Raw genomic sequence first — 14,864 nt, 5'->3', positions numbered from 1 at the left:
AACAGGTTGAATACAGTACCGTGTTATATATTATAATTTAACTCAGATGAGTCTGATTTATTGTGCTATGTACATCCTATGATTTCAAACAACTAGACATTTGAATTTAGAAGTTAACTAAATGTTGATATTTATTAAATTTATGATATTCAGAGATGCCAACTATTTCAAATGACTCAGCATAATGATTGTAGACAGAGCCCGTACAGATATCATACAACCACTGGATATAGTTTTGAGTCATCCATGTCTGTGGATCCATCTGTGGCTAAACTGTAAACACTGTTAGTAAGTATGCTTGAAATCATTTTGTCATTTTCACAACCCAACATTTGTACAATAGCTGTAGTTTTGGTTCTAGCACAGCCATATTTTTTTGCTATATCAGAGTCTGGGAACATTTTTCTGAATAGGTGTCCTGCATGATCGGCTACAGCTAGGGGTGAATTATGAGCAATGACGAATTGTGTGAACATCATTTCTGCATTTATGGTTTCATATTCTGAATTCTTACTCATAAATGTCATTATCTGCATTGTTTTTGTCTTCGCCTCAATCTTTTGTTGGTGAGATGCCGATTTTGTATGTCTGGAACAATCGTTTATCCCGCTATGCGCCACAGAAAAATCAATGTGACAAACTGTATAAAACATATGACTGTCACTGACGTTTGATGCAATGACCAAATATTTTGCACTATACTCTTTCCTAAATGTTTGATTCACAGTTTTAGTCCTTTTAGATTTGCCAGAAACAAGACAATCTGGTGAACGAGGCCTCTTTTTCTCCATCTTATGAACTATCGCATTGGTGTTTCTATGCCGCTTAAAAATGAGAAATACCCATCTATGCGAGCATTGATTGGCTGACAAGCACTGATGACGTAACAATGAATTCTCCCACGTACCCAGTATGGAGAAGCACCGCACTCAAACTATTGGTAGACATCAGAGATACAAATATTTTTTATCATTTCAAGCACAAACATAATTATCGCATGTAGCCATTTGGACTGTGTCTTTTGTTTATTATCGAAATTTATTTGTATCTAACTAGAAATTTTCTTTTCACCCCTTTCAAGCCCTGGGGGAACAATTTATCAATTTATTGTATAGGCCTATATAATATATAATAATTTGGGAGTTGCAAGAAGTCGTAACATTTGTCTGTATGAGCGTATAGTCGTAATGTACACACCAAAATAGTAATGATTATGCTCAAATCATAGTAGTTGGCATCTCTGGATATTTACCAACAACACTGATACACACAGTTTTTTTTCTTGATACAAATATATTTTAATACACAAAGAACAATACAATTTATAATAATGGTTGTTACAAATAATGATTTACATACAAATGTTTTACAAACTTACAAACATTACTCAGTATTTTATCTGGTCTGGAACTGAATACTTTGTTAATAGTTCACAAGGCCAAATTACTTTTATGTTGATACATTTAGCTTGATAGAAATCCCAGCTAGCTTGATTTTTCACATGCAAGTTCTTCCCAATGAAAATATCGAATGTCCTCGTAGAAATACTAACATCTGAAGTTAATTAACTGAAGTTTGTAATGTTTGAAATGTATAAAAGTTCCTGGTCAAACAGCTGTAGTTTTCTAATTAATAAGAACTTGTCACAGTTGTAGCTTCCAAGGTTTACAGTATACGGATTGTAGTGACCCAAAAATACTGAGCTGTGTCTTGAGACATCGATTTATATATTTTTATGGTGAGTCTTGAAAGTTTTGTTGGCAAAAGTATCTGGAAACATGCTATGCTTTCATAAAACATATATTGTTGATTCTTACTCTCAATAATCTTCTACAAATTTAGAGAACAAGCAGAACTTGCACAATACACATGTAATAATAAACTACACACATTTCTAAATATATATTAAACTGAAACAAACAGATATTAAAATAATATTAAATTCATTACAACCCAGACAAAGAAAAAACAGCTACCCAAAAATCACAAAGGAGAGATGCCAGGGAATGAAACTGTGGGAAGAGAAACCTAAAAAAAAGAAGCCTTTAAGGTAATTAAGCAGTGAAGAGGACATACAGGACAAAGAAGGAAGTCCTGATCTGACCAGAAATAAAGATGGGAGGTGGGAAACGAAAATAACAGAAAGCAAAAACATGGCACACAACTCAAAGTGTAGGTTAAAAAACAAACTGATCCAAAACAAAGAGAATAGATCATGCTGAAGCAGCCAAGAAAAAACAGCTTTGTGCCAGCCAAAAAGCAATCAGAAAGATGTGAAATGGATGAATAAAATAAATGTATAAACTGGTTCCAATCCTGTTACTCATAGCAGCTAGGATGAGTGGATGAGGAGCCAGAGACACAAATAAAACAAAATCTTGGAATTAAGGAAAAAGGCAAACACATCCTGCTAAGAAGTATCTCACTGGAGTCAGAGCCACTAAAAATATTTGAGGATTCAGAAACCACTCTGTGGGATGTTGTTTCAGATTTGGAAAAGCCATGGTGTGTAAGCCCAAAAAGGAAGATCCAACGCTGACAACGAATAAAACTAGAAAGGGTGTCTCCTTGGTGAGTGATATAAACCACTACTGTAAAATTGTCAGAATGGATCATGATTAGTCAAATACTGTGAAGAGGAGCAAAATGAACCAAGGTATGTTGAACTGCCAAAATGTCCTGCCTAATTTCAACACCTCCCAAGGTCACTTTACACTTAACAACTTCCTGACCTCCTGTGTCTTTAAAGGAATTCTAAGAATGTCACACAGGCATTTGTTGACCAGTTTTTCCTACCAGAAGACAATGCAAGACTGAAGATGATACGTGACTGTCAAAACTAGTTTCTTTGATATCAGTCATCTAAAAATTTTTTTCCTATTACTGTGTTTTTTCTATGATTACTATACACAGTACTGTGCCATTTTATTATTATGCCATGAGTCATATAGCATATCTTAAAGAGACTGCATACGTGCCAGATCCAATGGGAAAAGTTCTTTCATAAAAGCCACATCCCCAAATACAACAGAACCTTGCTAGTAGCAAAATAGTTAATAGTAATGGTATGGATAAGTCAGAGCTTGATAAAAAGCAGTCAAAGAAGAAAAAGATAGGCCTGACAGAATTGGATGTTGAGAAAGACACCACAAAAAGACAAGAATATTAGGTAGGTAATGGGAAAGACTTCTCCAACTGGAAAATCCTACTACATGAGCTATGTAAGTAAAGAGCAGATTAGTATGTTGTGACAGCTCCAGAATGGAATAAGCTAAGAGAAGTCAGGTGACCAAGATGTGGTGCAAGTACAATCCTCATCCTGCTGAAGTTGGGTAAAACTGACCACCCTACAAAATGGATGATAAATAGGATTTTGGGTATGAGAATATGTAACATCTACTTTGGGCATCGTTAGTCCTGGAAAAATGGCTACCAGAGTGTAATAAATGATAACATTATAAAACAGAGAAGAACAAAGAAGTAATTGAGGCAAGAGATCAAATTACAGGATACCAATCAGCATTGAGAATACAAGACTAATGAAGAAACCCTTAGATGAAAGACAATTGACAGGAAAATATCAGAGATGAAATGCAAATAAAGAATGAAATAACTCAGAATGAAACAAACGAGTAACCAATAAAGAAAAACAGAATGAAGCATTACAGATCTCCCACTTGATGGTAAGGTCACAGGGGTAACATCCCCAAAAACAAACCAGAGAAAGAACCAACCAAAAATTCCAAGTTGAAGTGAGCTGTAAATGAACTTGGTATAAGACACTGTTCCATCCTAGAGGATCTAAAAACCAAAAGAGTCACATATGTAGGGTAAGAGCTGAATATGGTAATCATTCAAGAGTGGAGGTAAGGAGGGGAAGGTATTCTACCAAATAACAAAAAAAATAATATTATTAATACAAAAAAATATTCAAAAAGTCTATAACTACAACAGCTTATCAGTCCAAGGGTGAGCAAATCATATTCAAAATATGTGAGCCCAGAATCACAAAGGCCTAACAATGGTCAAAACATACAATGATCAATCTCCCAACATGTGAAACATGATAAAATACCCATGTTGAGTTCCATCACCTGAAGCTGTAATTGTGCTGGAAATAAATAATATCACTATCAGAGTAGAAATATAAAGTTCAGTGAAAAAAAAAAGTCAAGAACAGCAAAGGTAAATGATCCCTTAAGATTGTTATAAAAAAGTAGAGAAAAACACAGAAAAATATTTTCACTTCTTGTGTACATACATGTGTGTGTATTTCCAAATTTATGAATATACATTTATAAAATAGTAATGTAAATAAAATTTTGAATGTAAGCGTACAAATCGTGATAATGTGCTCTTTGACCATGACCACAGAGAAAGTGTTAAAAGGCTTGTCATATTTTTTATAAACCATATAGTTTAACAATAAAAAGCCTTTTCTTACTTGTGCCTGAGCTTTTCTAGTCTTATCCATTATTACTTCAGAATTGTTTTGTTCGTCTTCAAGCTCTTCTTCTAACTGCTGGATTCTGGCTTCCAACCGTCGTTTTTCATCCTGGAGAAGTGATCTGTGTGAAATGAAATAAAAAAAATGAAGCTATCTGATGGTAAGTTGAATAACACAAAAGTTATATTAAAGATATCTGTGAATATCTCTGCTCCATGTAACAGTTGCAGAAAAGTCAAATATACACAAGGTAAAGTAAAATATTCCACAATACCAACCCAAGAAAGAGTTAGTAGTTTCTATTATTGAATCCTTCTCTTATAGTTATCTGATATCTAAAGCTTTTGGCACATATTGGATCAAATTTAAAAGGTTTGAAATTACTGTTCTGGAAAAATGTAAAGGTTTTTCTAAATTTGAAAAATGCACTAAGAAAGCAAAAAATGTGTTATTTGTAGACAATGATTGTAAATGACAGAAAATAAAATAATTGTTGGTAAAACAAGAGTGAATGCTGATAGGTACACAAATAACACTAGGTAAGATGTAACTAACGTTTGAGAATATATGTTGATTATTAAAAAACCTTTTCAACACTTTACTACTCTGATCAGGTTTAAATAACTGAAAGTTCTCTGTATGCCATGTGATACAAAACTATTACCCCTTTGATGCATTACTGTTTACTTCTTCCTGTAATTCATTTCTATCGGTCTCTGCTGAACGACGGGCTCGTTCAGAGTTAGAAAAGTCTTCTTTAAGTTGAATCATTTCTGCTTCCATTACTTTTAACTTTTTTTCTGCATCTTTTAATTGTGTAATAAGTTCCTCTCGAGAGCTTTTTGCATCTTCATATTCTTTTTGGTAATCTTTCACTTGAGTCTAAAAGAAAAAAAATTCTTATGAAAAACTACCTACAAACTTAATGAATTGAAAATTCAGCATATACACAGAAGTAAAAACAATTTTTATAATTATTAGAAATATACAATACACATTATTATATAAATATAGAAAAAAATGAAACACACCTTACTTCAGCCAGCAAAAATACATACTTGAATTTTCTTGAGTTGTCGAAGCGAATCTTCTTTTCCTTTTCTCGCTGTCTCTAGCTGTTGTTCTAAATCTGTAAAATCTCCTTCAATCTTCTTCCTGGCACTTATTGCAGCTGTTCGTTGCTTTCTTTCATCTTCCAACTCTATTTCCAGGTCACGGACCTAAAAAGAAAGATTGTATAAAACTCATTTTTTCTTAAACTAATCCATTTTACATCCTCAAACTTAAGATCTATACAAATTCCTTCTCTGCATAGTGAAAATATAATTTCCAGTAATTTTGTAATTTTGAATAGTGTGTTTGTTCTCAAATTTTCTGCAGTTGCAATACTAAAACATTCAACCTCTTAACTGAAGAGTTAGTTCAATACATTTTTTGAGTCTAAAGTGAAACCACTTATATATTTCTCACTTCTAGAAAAGACAGTCCTAGTATATTTCTTTGTATTTGGACAGTACCAATATAGTCTTTGTCCAGCATCTAGGAAGCACTGAAATGTCTCCACAAAAGATTTCTTCTTTCATGATGAGATTTTATTATTTATGAGAAAATTTCAAAACTTATCTTAAATGAAAATTCATTGCACACTCCAGTTATAATCTAAACGTCATGACAAAGAATGCCTGTGGTAATAGTATCCAAAAGTGCTGGGGATATCCCCGTACCAGACAAAATCCAATAAAGCAGAGAAGAAACCAGTTAGCAGACATGGAAAATTAATTAAGGGTGCAGAGTTGAATGCTTATACCCATAACATCTCAATTCTTATTGCCTTTCACTGTTTGAAGTCAGTTGTGGAAAAGCAGTTACTCTTAAAAAGAGATGTATTAAGTTCAAAATTAGAAATAAAATGAAACCACCCTAAAAATATTTCTAATAAACATTACCTACCATCCTCCACTCTTTATTTAAGGTTCCAAAAATTCTTAAAGTAGAATAATAATAACCCAAAAAATTCTACTACAAGTTACTCCCAACATACTTCCTCATATTTCTTTGATTATATAAAATATTGATATGTCTAATTTTAAATGGTTAAAAGACTGAAAATACTTTTTCATTTTTATCACCTGTTTAACAAGGGCTCGTTTTTTTTCTTCTGCTTGTTCTTCCTTTGTTTGAAGTTCTCGTTGAAACTGAGACTTCAGTGCTTGCATGTTTACTTCTAGCCGCAACTTGGCATCCTCAGTCAATTGTAATTCATCTTCTAGTTCTTCAATTTGTGTCTTCTGTTCATCTAACTGACTTTCTAACGTTTTCTTGGCCCTTTCAAGTTCATGCACCTAAAAAATCATTATGTTTTAGAATTTGTGCATCTTTATTTGTCCAGAAAATGTAACATAAAATTAATTCATATACATTTTATGGACTTTGGTCTTATTAGTTAAGTTTTTAGCTTCCACTAAAGTTTATTCACATTTACATTACATAACAATTTATCCCTAGTAACTTTATATTAAATAGACCAATCTTTAGCTAAAAGCTCAATTCACAGAGAAAACAAAATGAAGCATTTAAAAAGTAAATTTTGTATTTGGTTTTATTATATATAATACCTCAAAGAACATTTTGCATGTAACAGGTTTAGTAAAAACATCTCAAGAGTGAAACTAATATAAATTTGAGACAGCCTTCATTTTTATTTGATGTCTATTGTATTATCACAAATTATTCATGTACAGGTTACAAAAAATTAAACCATATATCATGATTATTCTCTGCAAGTTCAAATTTTTACTCAGCTTCCCTTCCATCAGATTTAAACATCTGAATTAATATAAAAGTTAAGTTTTTATTATTTTAATTAAAGCAAAAATAAAATATCCTTCTTTATTCAAGACATTCCCAAAGATTACTAACTTTGGTTTCTTGGAATTTTTTTATCTTAAATCTAAATAAATTTCTACAATTTGAAAAGACTTATTTAAAATATGATAAAATGATAGCAAAAGTGCTTTCCACATGGTAGGTTATATTTGTATTTAATGTTAACTGGTATTTTCTAACATATGAAGAATATAAAAATTTACAAAAATTTGTTAAAATGATCATCAAGTAAACAGTATCTTGAATGAACTTGCAAGTATTTAAACAAAAACTGTCCAGAAAAAGTTTGTCAATAAATTTTCAAAAAAACAACAACAAAAACCGTTACATTTTTGTCTGCTGTTCCTTGAGTGTTGACTAGTACATCCAGTTCTGACTGGAGGGTCCGACGAACTCGTTCCAATTCCTCCAGTTGATCATTTTTATCATCTAAATCCCTTGTAAGAGACAATATCTTAGTTTCCTTTTCTCTCACTTCTCGTTCAGCATTTTCTTTCTCCTGATTAATTCTTTCAGATCTAGTCTTTTCCTCAGCTAGCATTTGATCAAACTTACGTTGTTTCTTTTCCAGTTCCACAACTTTCCCCCTGTATCCCTCTAATTCAACATTCAAGTCTTCTAGCTATAACAATTAGATAATAATAATGATAATAAAAAGAACAGAATAATGTATCATTACTTCGCATTTCTTAAGCTAATAAACTATTTTAGTTTTCAATAACTGCAGTTCATATTAAATATTTACTTATTTTAATTACATTCAATTGTTCTTTTACAGTCAAACATTTATTAATTAAATACTGTAACAAGTTGCTGTAAATTAGTTTTAGCAAAAGTTTTATTTTGTCATAGTGAGAAAAAAATTTCTTAGATGGAAAAAAAGGAGAAATAGTGACTGAATGAAAGTTTTTAAAATGTTATTTAATTTATTCCTTTCAAAAATTATAAAATATTTTCTTAAACACTTCATTTAATTTCAAAATCAAAATTCACACAAGTACATAACATTAATATAATATGACTTAAAATAGCAAATTTCTTCTGAAGTTTGAAACTGCAGGAAAATAATTTCAGAAAATACTTCTCTACATTTCTCTCTTAATAATTGAAAAGTTGCTTTTTAATTAACAGGTACGAGTTCCAGTATATTTGAATGTTTTTCCATCACAAAGCATTCTCTAACTTATTAGTCATGACTCATTTAATCGAGTGATTTTGAATATAATAATGTGCAAACCTCTGATTGGAGATTTTTCTTGGATTTCTCTAACTTGTCATTGGAAGCTTGAACTTCTTCTAATTGTTGCTGCATGGACTCTAGATCTCTCATCAATTTTTTTTTCTGCTCTTCTAAAGCATTAGTTTGTTCATCACTTTCATCAACTTTTTTCTTTAACTCATGAACCTGTTGTTGATCATAAATAATATACTTTAATATTTGTTATTTTGTGTGTAAGATGATGCTAACAAGTCACAAGGACTAACACAGAAAGAAATAGCTATCACTAATTGTTTCAAGCATTTATTAGATATGTGAATTTTATTACAATAAATTTAACAGTACATACATCATTAATTTTATAATAAAAACTTAATGCACATTCTAACACAAACAAGGATCTGTTTCCATTACAGTTAACATTTAACTCGAGATGTGTCTTGTGAATCCACAGGATATGTCCTGAATTAAATGTTAATCAAACAGTTTCACCATTAAGATTAAAATGATGTACTATATTTTAGTGTAAAGTATTCTCAAAAGGTGAAATATTTGGATGATGTTCATCCAATCTATTTTAGATTTCACCTGAACATTATTAATACTTCATTTAGTTTCTTTTAAGTATGTTCCTCTAATTTTTTTCAGTTTGAACCAATTGCAAATTACTGACGTAGTTCCACAAAAATATTTTTTTTCTTTCCTTGCATTAGTAATATATCTGACATACTTGAGCGGTTAAGTTTGATAACTGTTTTTCTAAGTTTCTTTTAGCTTCTTCTTCATTCTCCAACTGCTCTTGCATATTTTCATAATCATTTTCCAATTGCCGAACCTTAGAACTCAGGGCTAGCTTCAGTTTGGTTTCTTCCTGAAGAATTTCCTGGTAGTAATATGAAAGAATCATCCATCAATTTATTATCAACTGACACCACACTGATTTATGACTTAATAACAAAAGTAAGGATATATTTTAATTAATAAGAGATAGAGTCAAATGTGCAACCTTATAATAAAAACTGAAAACTTATTTCAGTTAAAAGACCAGCTAAACCTAGCTTAAACCAGCAGGGAATTTATAATGTATTAAATGTTTCCTTCAACTTAATTGCTGCAATCCATTCATAACCAATTTTTACTATTATATTACTAGCAAAAGAATATCTTGAAGAGGTGGTACAGAACTATTATATCTTTTCTTCTCACTTTCACAAGTTATCTTTATGCAGGATTTATCTAATTATTTCAGGTTGCAGATTCATCTTTGGTCTTGTCAATTTGTACAATTTCCATAAAAAACTTCTTTTTATTTGTAGCCAATACTGAATTATATTCAGTCTGTTTTGTACTTTCATGATAATACACTTATTTCCTTAACTGATAATGTTCAAACTACAGATATTGCTTTCTTTGAAATGCTAAAATTTGTACTTTACCTGCTTTTATTATAATGCAATAAAACAACTTAATACTGGAACGTCCTGCACCAGAAATGGTCAGTATTGGAACTACATACATTTGCAATCATCACACTTCTAATGAAATGCAACAAGACCAGAAATTTAACCTGCATAATCACAGGCCATGTGGATAGATAAGGCAAGGTGATTTGACATTAGGATAATTATCATCAACCATAAACGATCTTCTATAGAACTAACAACTATAATAAATATAACTTAGTGCAAAATAAAAAAAAAAAAACGTTTGTAATGTATAATTCATAACTAATCAACAATTAAACATTTTAGTGGTATGATGAATTTTAGATTTACTAAGAACATGCAATACTATGCTCACATCAAAATATAATACAAATGAATTTTGATAATTTGTTTCTTTGTTGTTAAGCACAAAGACTGATACCAAATTTTAGAATTATTAACTCTCAAGCTTACTTTTGAGTAATTAAGGAGACATTTATCAAATAAAGTTTTCTGAATTTAAAAAAATAAAATAAGTTTATATAATTTTAGTCAAACATATATCAGCCATAACATACAATATCAACTAATTAACTTAAGATAGTTTTAATTATCACCATACTGTAAGTGCCTGTCTAAAAAAACAAGTAATTTGAAACATTCAGTAAAGGTGATAGTTATTCACTACTAAGCAGTGCTTGTTATTTTCATAGATTTCAATAAAATGACTTTTAAGACAGTTTTCAAGAGAAAATAATAATAAATCATGTTAATAACCTGTGTTTCAGAGAGTTGACTTTCAAGGGTGCTGGTATATTTGACTGCCTGATTAGCTCGAGTCTCAGTCTCTTCTAACTGACAATTAACAGCTTCAAGCTCAGCCTAACAAAAGATTAATCTTTTTGTTACTAGAAACTATAAAATGGTTATAAATCATAATTTATCATAGACCAAACTTATCAAGATTACTTATTTTGATGGTTTAATTTTTTTTACTTGGAATTTAAAGGCAAATAAATAAATTAATTATAGCATAAATTACCTACAATAGATTTACCATAAGAAAATACAGGTTAAAAAAACAACAACTTATAACCTTGGTACTTGAGAAAGGTAGCCCTTTCTTCATCAGAAACAAAAAATGATTTGTTTCTCAAAAGTGTTTGGGTTATAGTTTCTTATTTTTATGATTTTCCCTAAACTTAAAGTTTAATAAAAAGAAATAAGAAACTCTTGTAATACTTGGCCAGAAAAAATCTTTATTATTATTATTATTATACAGATGAACTTGCACAATAGAAATTCAATGGCCTGAGGTATCATCTGAAGATAAACATAAAATTAAAATTATTCCTAGAAACATTTTTCACATTTTTTTTTCTTTTGTGTCATTGACAAAATCTCAAAACTGAAAGTCTATAATCTTCATATTCAACACACACTGGTTTTTATATATTATTAAATTTGTGGATGATGTTAGGGTCTTGAATGTTGCTAGATGTGAATAGGATGCTGCTGCTATACAAAAGGATTTAGATCATTTAGTGAATTTGACAAATATATAGCAGATGTGTTTTAATTATAATAAATGCATGATAATGGATGTGGGTTATCATATTTTTAATTACAAGTAAGACTTGGATGGGAATAACCTTAACAGTGTGATGTAAGAAAGGGATCTTAGTGTAATAGTTGACCAGTCTCTAAAGCTGACCTAGCAGTTCACTGTTACCAGTGGTAAGAGGCAAATAGGATTCTAAATTGTACCCACAGAAATAATGAATACAAATCTAAGGAGGTTATAATTTCATTTTATAGGTCACTGGTTAGGCCACATTTGGGGTACAGTGTTCAGTCTTGGACTCCTTACATTAGGAAAGACATTGAATTGTTGGAAATGGCTCAGAGAAAGGTTACTAGAATAGTGCTTGGGGTGGAGGGGTTGTCACATGAGAAGAGAGTGAGGGTTTCACATCTGAAATTTCTCAGATTGTTTTCTCATAAGAATAAAAGAGTTGGTAAGGGGGTCTGATTGAGGTGTTTGAGATTGTAGAGGAAACTTATAGTGCTGATACATCACCTTTTTGCCTATGCAACAGTGGGAATGGTAGGACTATGTGACACAAGTACAAATTTTTGCAGAGTAGGAGTAATCTTCAGTTAGGAAAGTTTTATTTTTCTAACAGGGTGGTTGAAATTATTTGTTTTTCTAATGTTGTAGAGACAGCAAATTGAAATGAGTTTAAGAAAAAGAATGATAAACATATGAATGATAATGGCTGGCTTTAAGTTGTTGTTTTTTTAAATTAATTTAGTTTAGAGTGTGGAACAGTTGAGATGAGCTAATAGGTCCCATGTTGTTGCAAAATGTTATGTTATTAACACACTGGTCTATTTAAGACAACGATATTAAAGAAAGATTTTTCAAGTAGGATCCATTTCTCTAATAAGAAAACCCATGTTGAATATCTTAACATCCTGTAAACTTTACTAGACAGTTTACATGGGTTTGACATTTCTCAAGAAATTAACACTACTTTTTTACAAGTAAAACTTACTTGAAGTTTTTGAACACGTTCGATAATCTCAGCTTTGCTTTGCTCCAGATCTGTCACTTTCACTGTCATTTCTTGCACATTGCTTTCCAACTGTTTCTTTTTTCTTTCAGATTCCTGTCGTGCTGCTGCTAATGTTTTTAACTCACTGGTGATGTTCAAGTTCTCTCCTTCTAAGTTAGCTTTAATTTTTTCAAGACCTGCTTTAGCCTAAAACGAAAACAGTGCCTAAGTTTTACTAAGTTTTGACTTTCACATAAATCAGAAGAATTAAATGTCTATAAAAACAATTTTGTCTTATATTACTTTTAAATAATCATTCTACCTTATTATCAATTCTTTTTAATATAGAGATAATGAGCACAGTTTTGTCTATGTTTAATAAATGGGTTTTAAACTGCATACAGTGTATATATCAAACTGAAAAAAACTCAGATGTTTTTTTAGGGAATCCATGAAGCTCTACAATTCATTATTTGAGAAAATTAATCAAAGTAATAATGCTTCTCATATCATAGATGATTCACACCAGGGTGATTAACAATACATAATATATGAAAAGAAAACCAACTACTTCAAAAAGAGCAATCAAGTCGAAGACAATCAGCATTGTTTACCATCTCTGAAGACCCATCATTCCACACATAATTCAGTTTAGGATGAAATATTTGTGAAAGCTAATAATACTAGATGTATCACCTTTCTTGCTGCCTCCAACTGATTGTTAAGTTCCTGAATGGCTTGGATGTGCTTTTGTCGAAGTTCAGTAATTTGGTTGGCATGAGCAGAAGATTCTTCCTCAACAGTTTTTTTCAGCATTACTAACTCTTGTTCCCTCTTTGTTCGTAGTTCCTGCTGTGCAGCAGTGGTATCAAGGGAATCTAATAACTCATTTTTCAGAGCTTCTAATTCCTTAAAATAGATGGAAAGTTCCATAAAATATAACACTATTATTGTGATTCTAAGTTTGTTTATTTTAATGAAAATATTCTATACACTGTATTTCCTTATTATGCCCCAACTAAATGAACTGTAATGTAAAAATACATTTTTTATTTACATTAACAATAAAACAACCACAGGAATAAATATCATTGTTTAGGTTTTAACAAAAGTATTAATATTCTAATAACACTGAAGCAGAAACATTGCTAGGCACTGGCACACAGGGCTTGTGTCCTTATATTTGGCAATGCCCTGAATCCCCAGTTGATGTCTTGAAAAATCAGAATAGATAATCATGATTGACATCACACTGAAGTGCCTAGAATTCTCATGCCTACGGGCCCGAGCACTGAATGTTTTAAGGAAATAGCAATACCTCTGTATTGAAGTAAAGAAAAAGAACAAAAAAAATTACGATTCATGATCAAACTCATAAAAGTCAAGTTTCTTCACTTATTACTAAGATTTTAGTGTCTCTATTTTGAGACTTATTAGTATTTATGATGCAAAAGCAAAGCACAAAATCAAAATATATGTAGTTCATTTTCTTTCACTTTTTTATTTCCATTAACATATATGTAAACTCACACAACAGTTTTAAAATAGTGTGTAGAAAACATTTTAAAAATGAATCACCTCATTTAGATCTCTCTTCTCTCTTTCAGCCTTTGTCCTTGCTACCTTCTCAGCATCAAGATCTTCCTGCACTTCTGCCAACTGGTTCTCTACCTCACGAAGGGCCTTCTGAGCTTGAGCCTTGGCTGCAGCTTCCTCATCACACCTAACATTAAACATATTTTATGGTGGTAAAATCACTTTTGAATATGTTATATAAGATATCTATTTAAAGGAATGAATAAATTAATAACAGAAGTTAAAATGGAGTACATGTCATTTCCAGTTTAAATAAATGTGTCGTGGCAAGATAATTAGCTGAATATGCAAGAACTATACAACAATGAGAACTTTCAAACAAAACAGGTTTACACAGACCTAGTAAAAACATTATTCAATAAGCAATTAGCAATGAAACAATGGTAATTGTATAAAATGTAAAAGTTGACAACTATTAAGTCAATGAAAAGTATCAAGATTTGTTTGTTGCTTATGATTAGCAATGAAACAATGGGAATTGTATAAATTGTAAAAAGTTGACAACCATTAAGTCAATGAAAAGTAACAAGATTTGTTTGTTATATCAAAAGAATGACAAACATTTAATTTCTTTATTGTAATTGATAAGCACCAAAACAATGATAGTTGTTAAAACTTGGCTGTCACAGCTTATAAGAGCTGGCTTAATAATTGTCAAGATGTCAGAATAACACTAGGTTAAAAAAAATCTTAATGTAAGACAATAAAAACTGTATAACTTGAGTGCTTTTGAA

The 14,864-nt window shown here is 31.0% G+C and overlaps 1 protein-coding gene across 6 annotated transcripts in view; it reads right to left on the bottom strand.

Moving 5' to 3' along the window:
* Positions 1–14,864, bottom strand: part of LOC143238500 (uncharacterized) — an 85,421-nt gene that overhangs the window by 16,070 nt on the left and 54,487 nt on the right. For all 6 annotated transcript variants that reach the window (XM_076478788.1, XM_076478787.1, XM_076478786.1 and 3 more), the window contains 11 exons: positions 14,113–14,257; positions 13,231–13,443; positions 12,535–12,741; positions 10,754–10,858; positions 9,283–9,435; positions 8,571–8,738; positions 7,662–7,955; positions 6,577–6,789; positions 5,506–5,667; positions 5,112–5,329; positions 4,445–4,568 (listed from right to left, as the gene is read on the bottom strand). In XM_076478788.1, the coding sequence (XP_076334903.1) occupies positions 4,445–4,568; positions 5,112–5,329; positions 5,506–5,667; positions 6,577–6,789; positions 7,662–7,955; positions 8,571–8,738; positions 9,283–9,435; positions 10,754–10,858; positions 12,535–12,741; positions 13,231–13,443; positions 14,113–14,257 (2,002 nt within the window). The remainder of the gene's footprint in view (positions 1–4,444; positions 4,569–5,111; positions 5,330–5,505; positions 5,668–6,576; positions 6,790–7,661; positions 7,956–8,570; positions 8,739–9,282; positions 9,436–10,753; positions 10,859–12,534; positions 12,742–13,230; positions 13,444–14,112; positions 14,258–14,864) is intronic.

The sequence above is a fragment of the Tachypleus tridentatus genome, chromosome 13 (genome assembly GCF_004210375.1).
Source record: "Tachypleus tridentatus isolate NWPU-2018 chromosome 13, ASM421037v1, whole genome shotgun sequence".
Lineage (NCBI taxonomy): Eukaryota > Metazoa > Arthropoda > Merostomata > Xiphosura > Limulidae > Tachypleus > Tachypleus tridentatus.
This window is presented reverse-complemented; position numbering and strand designations above follow the sequence as displayed.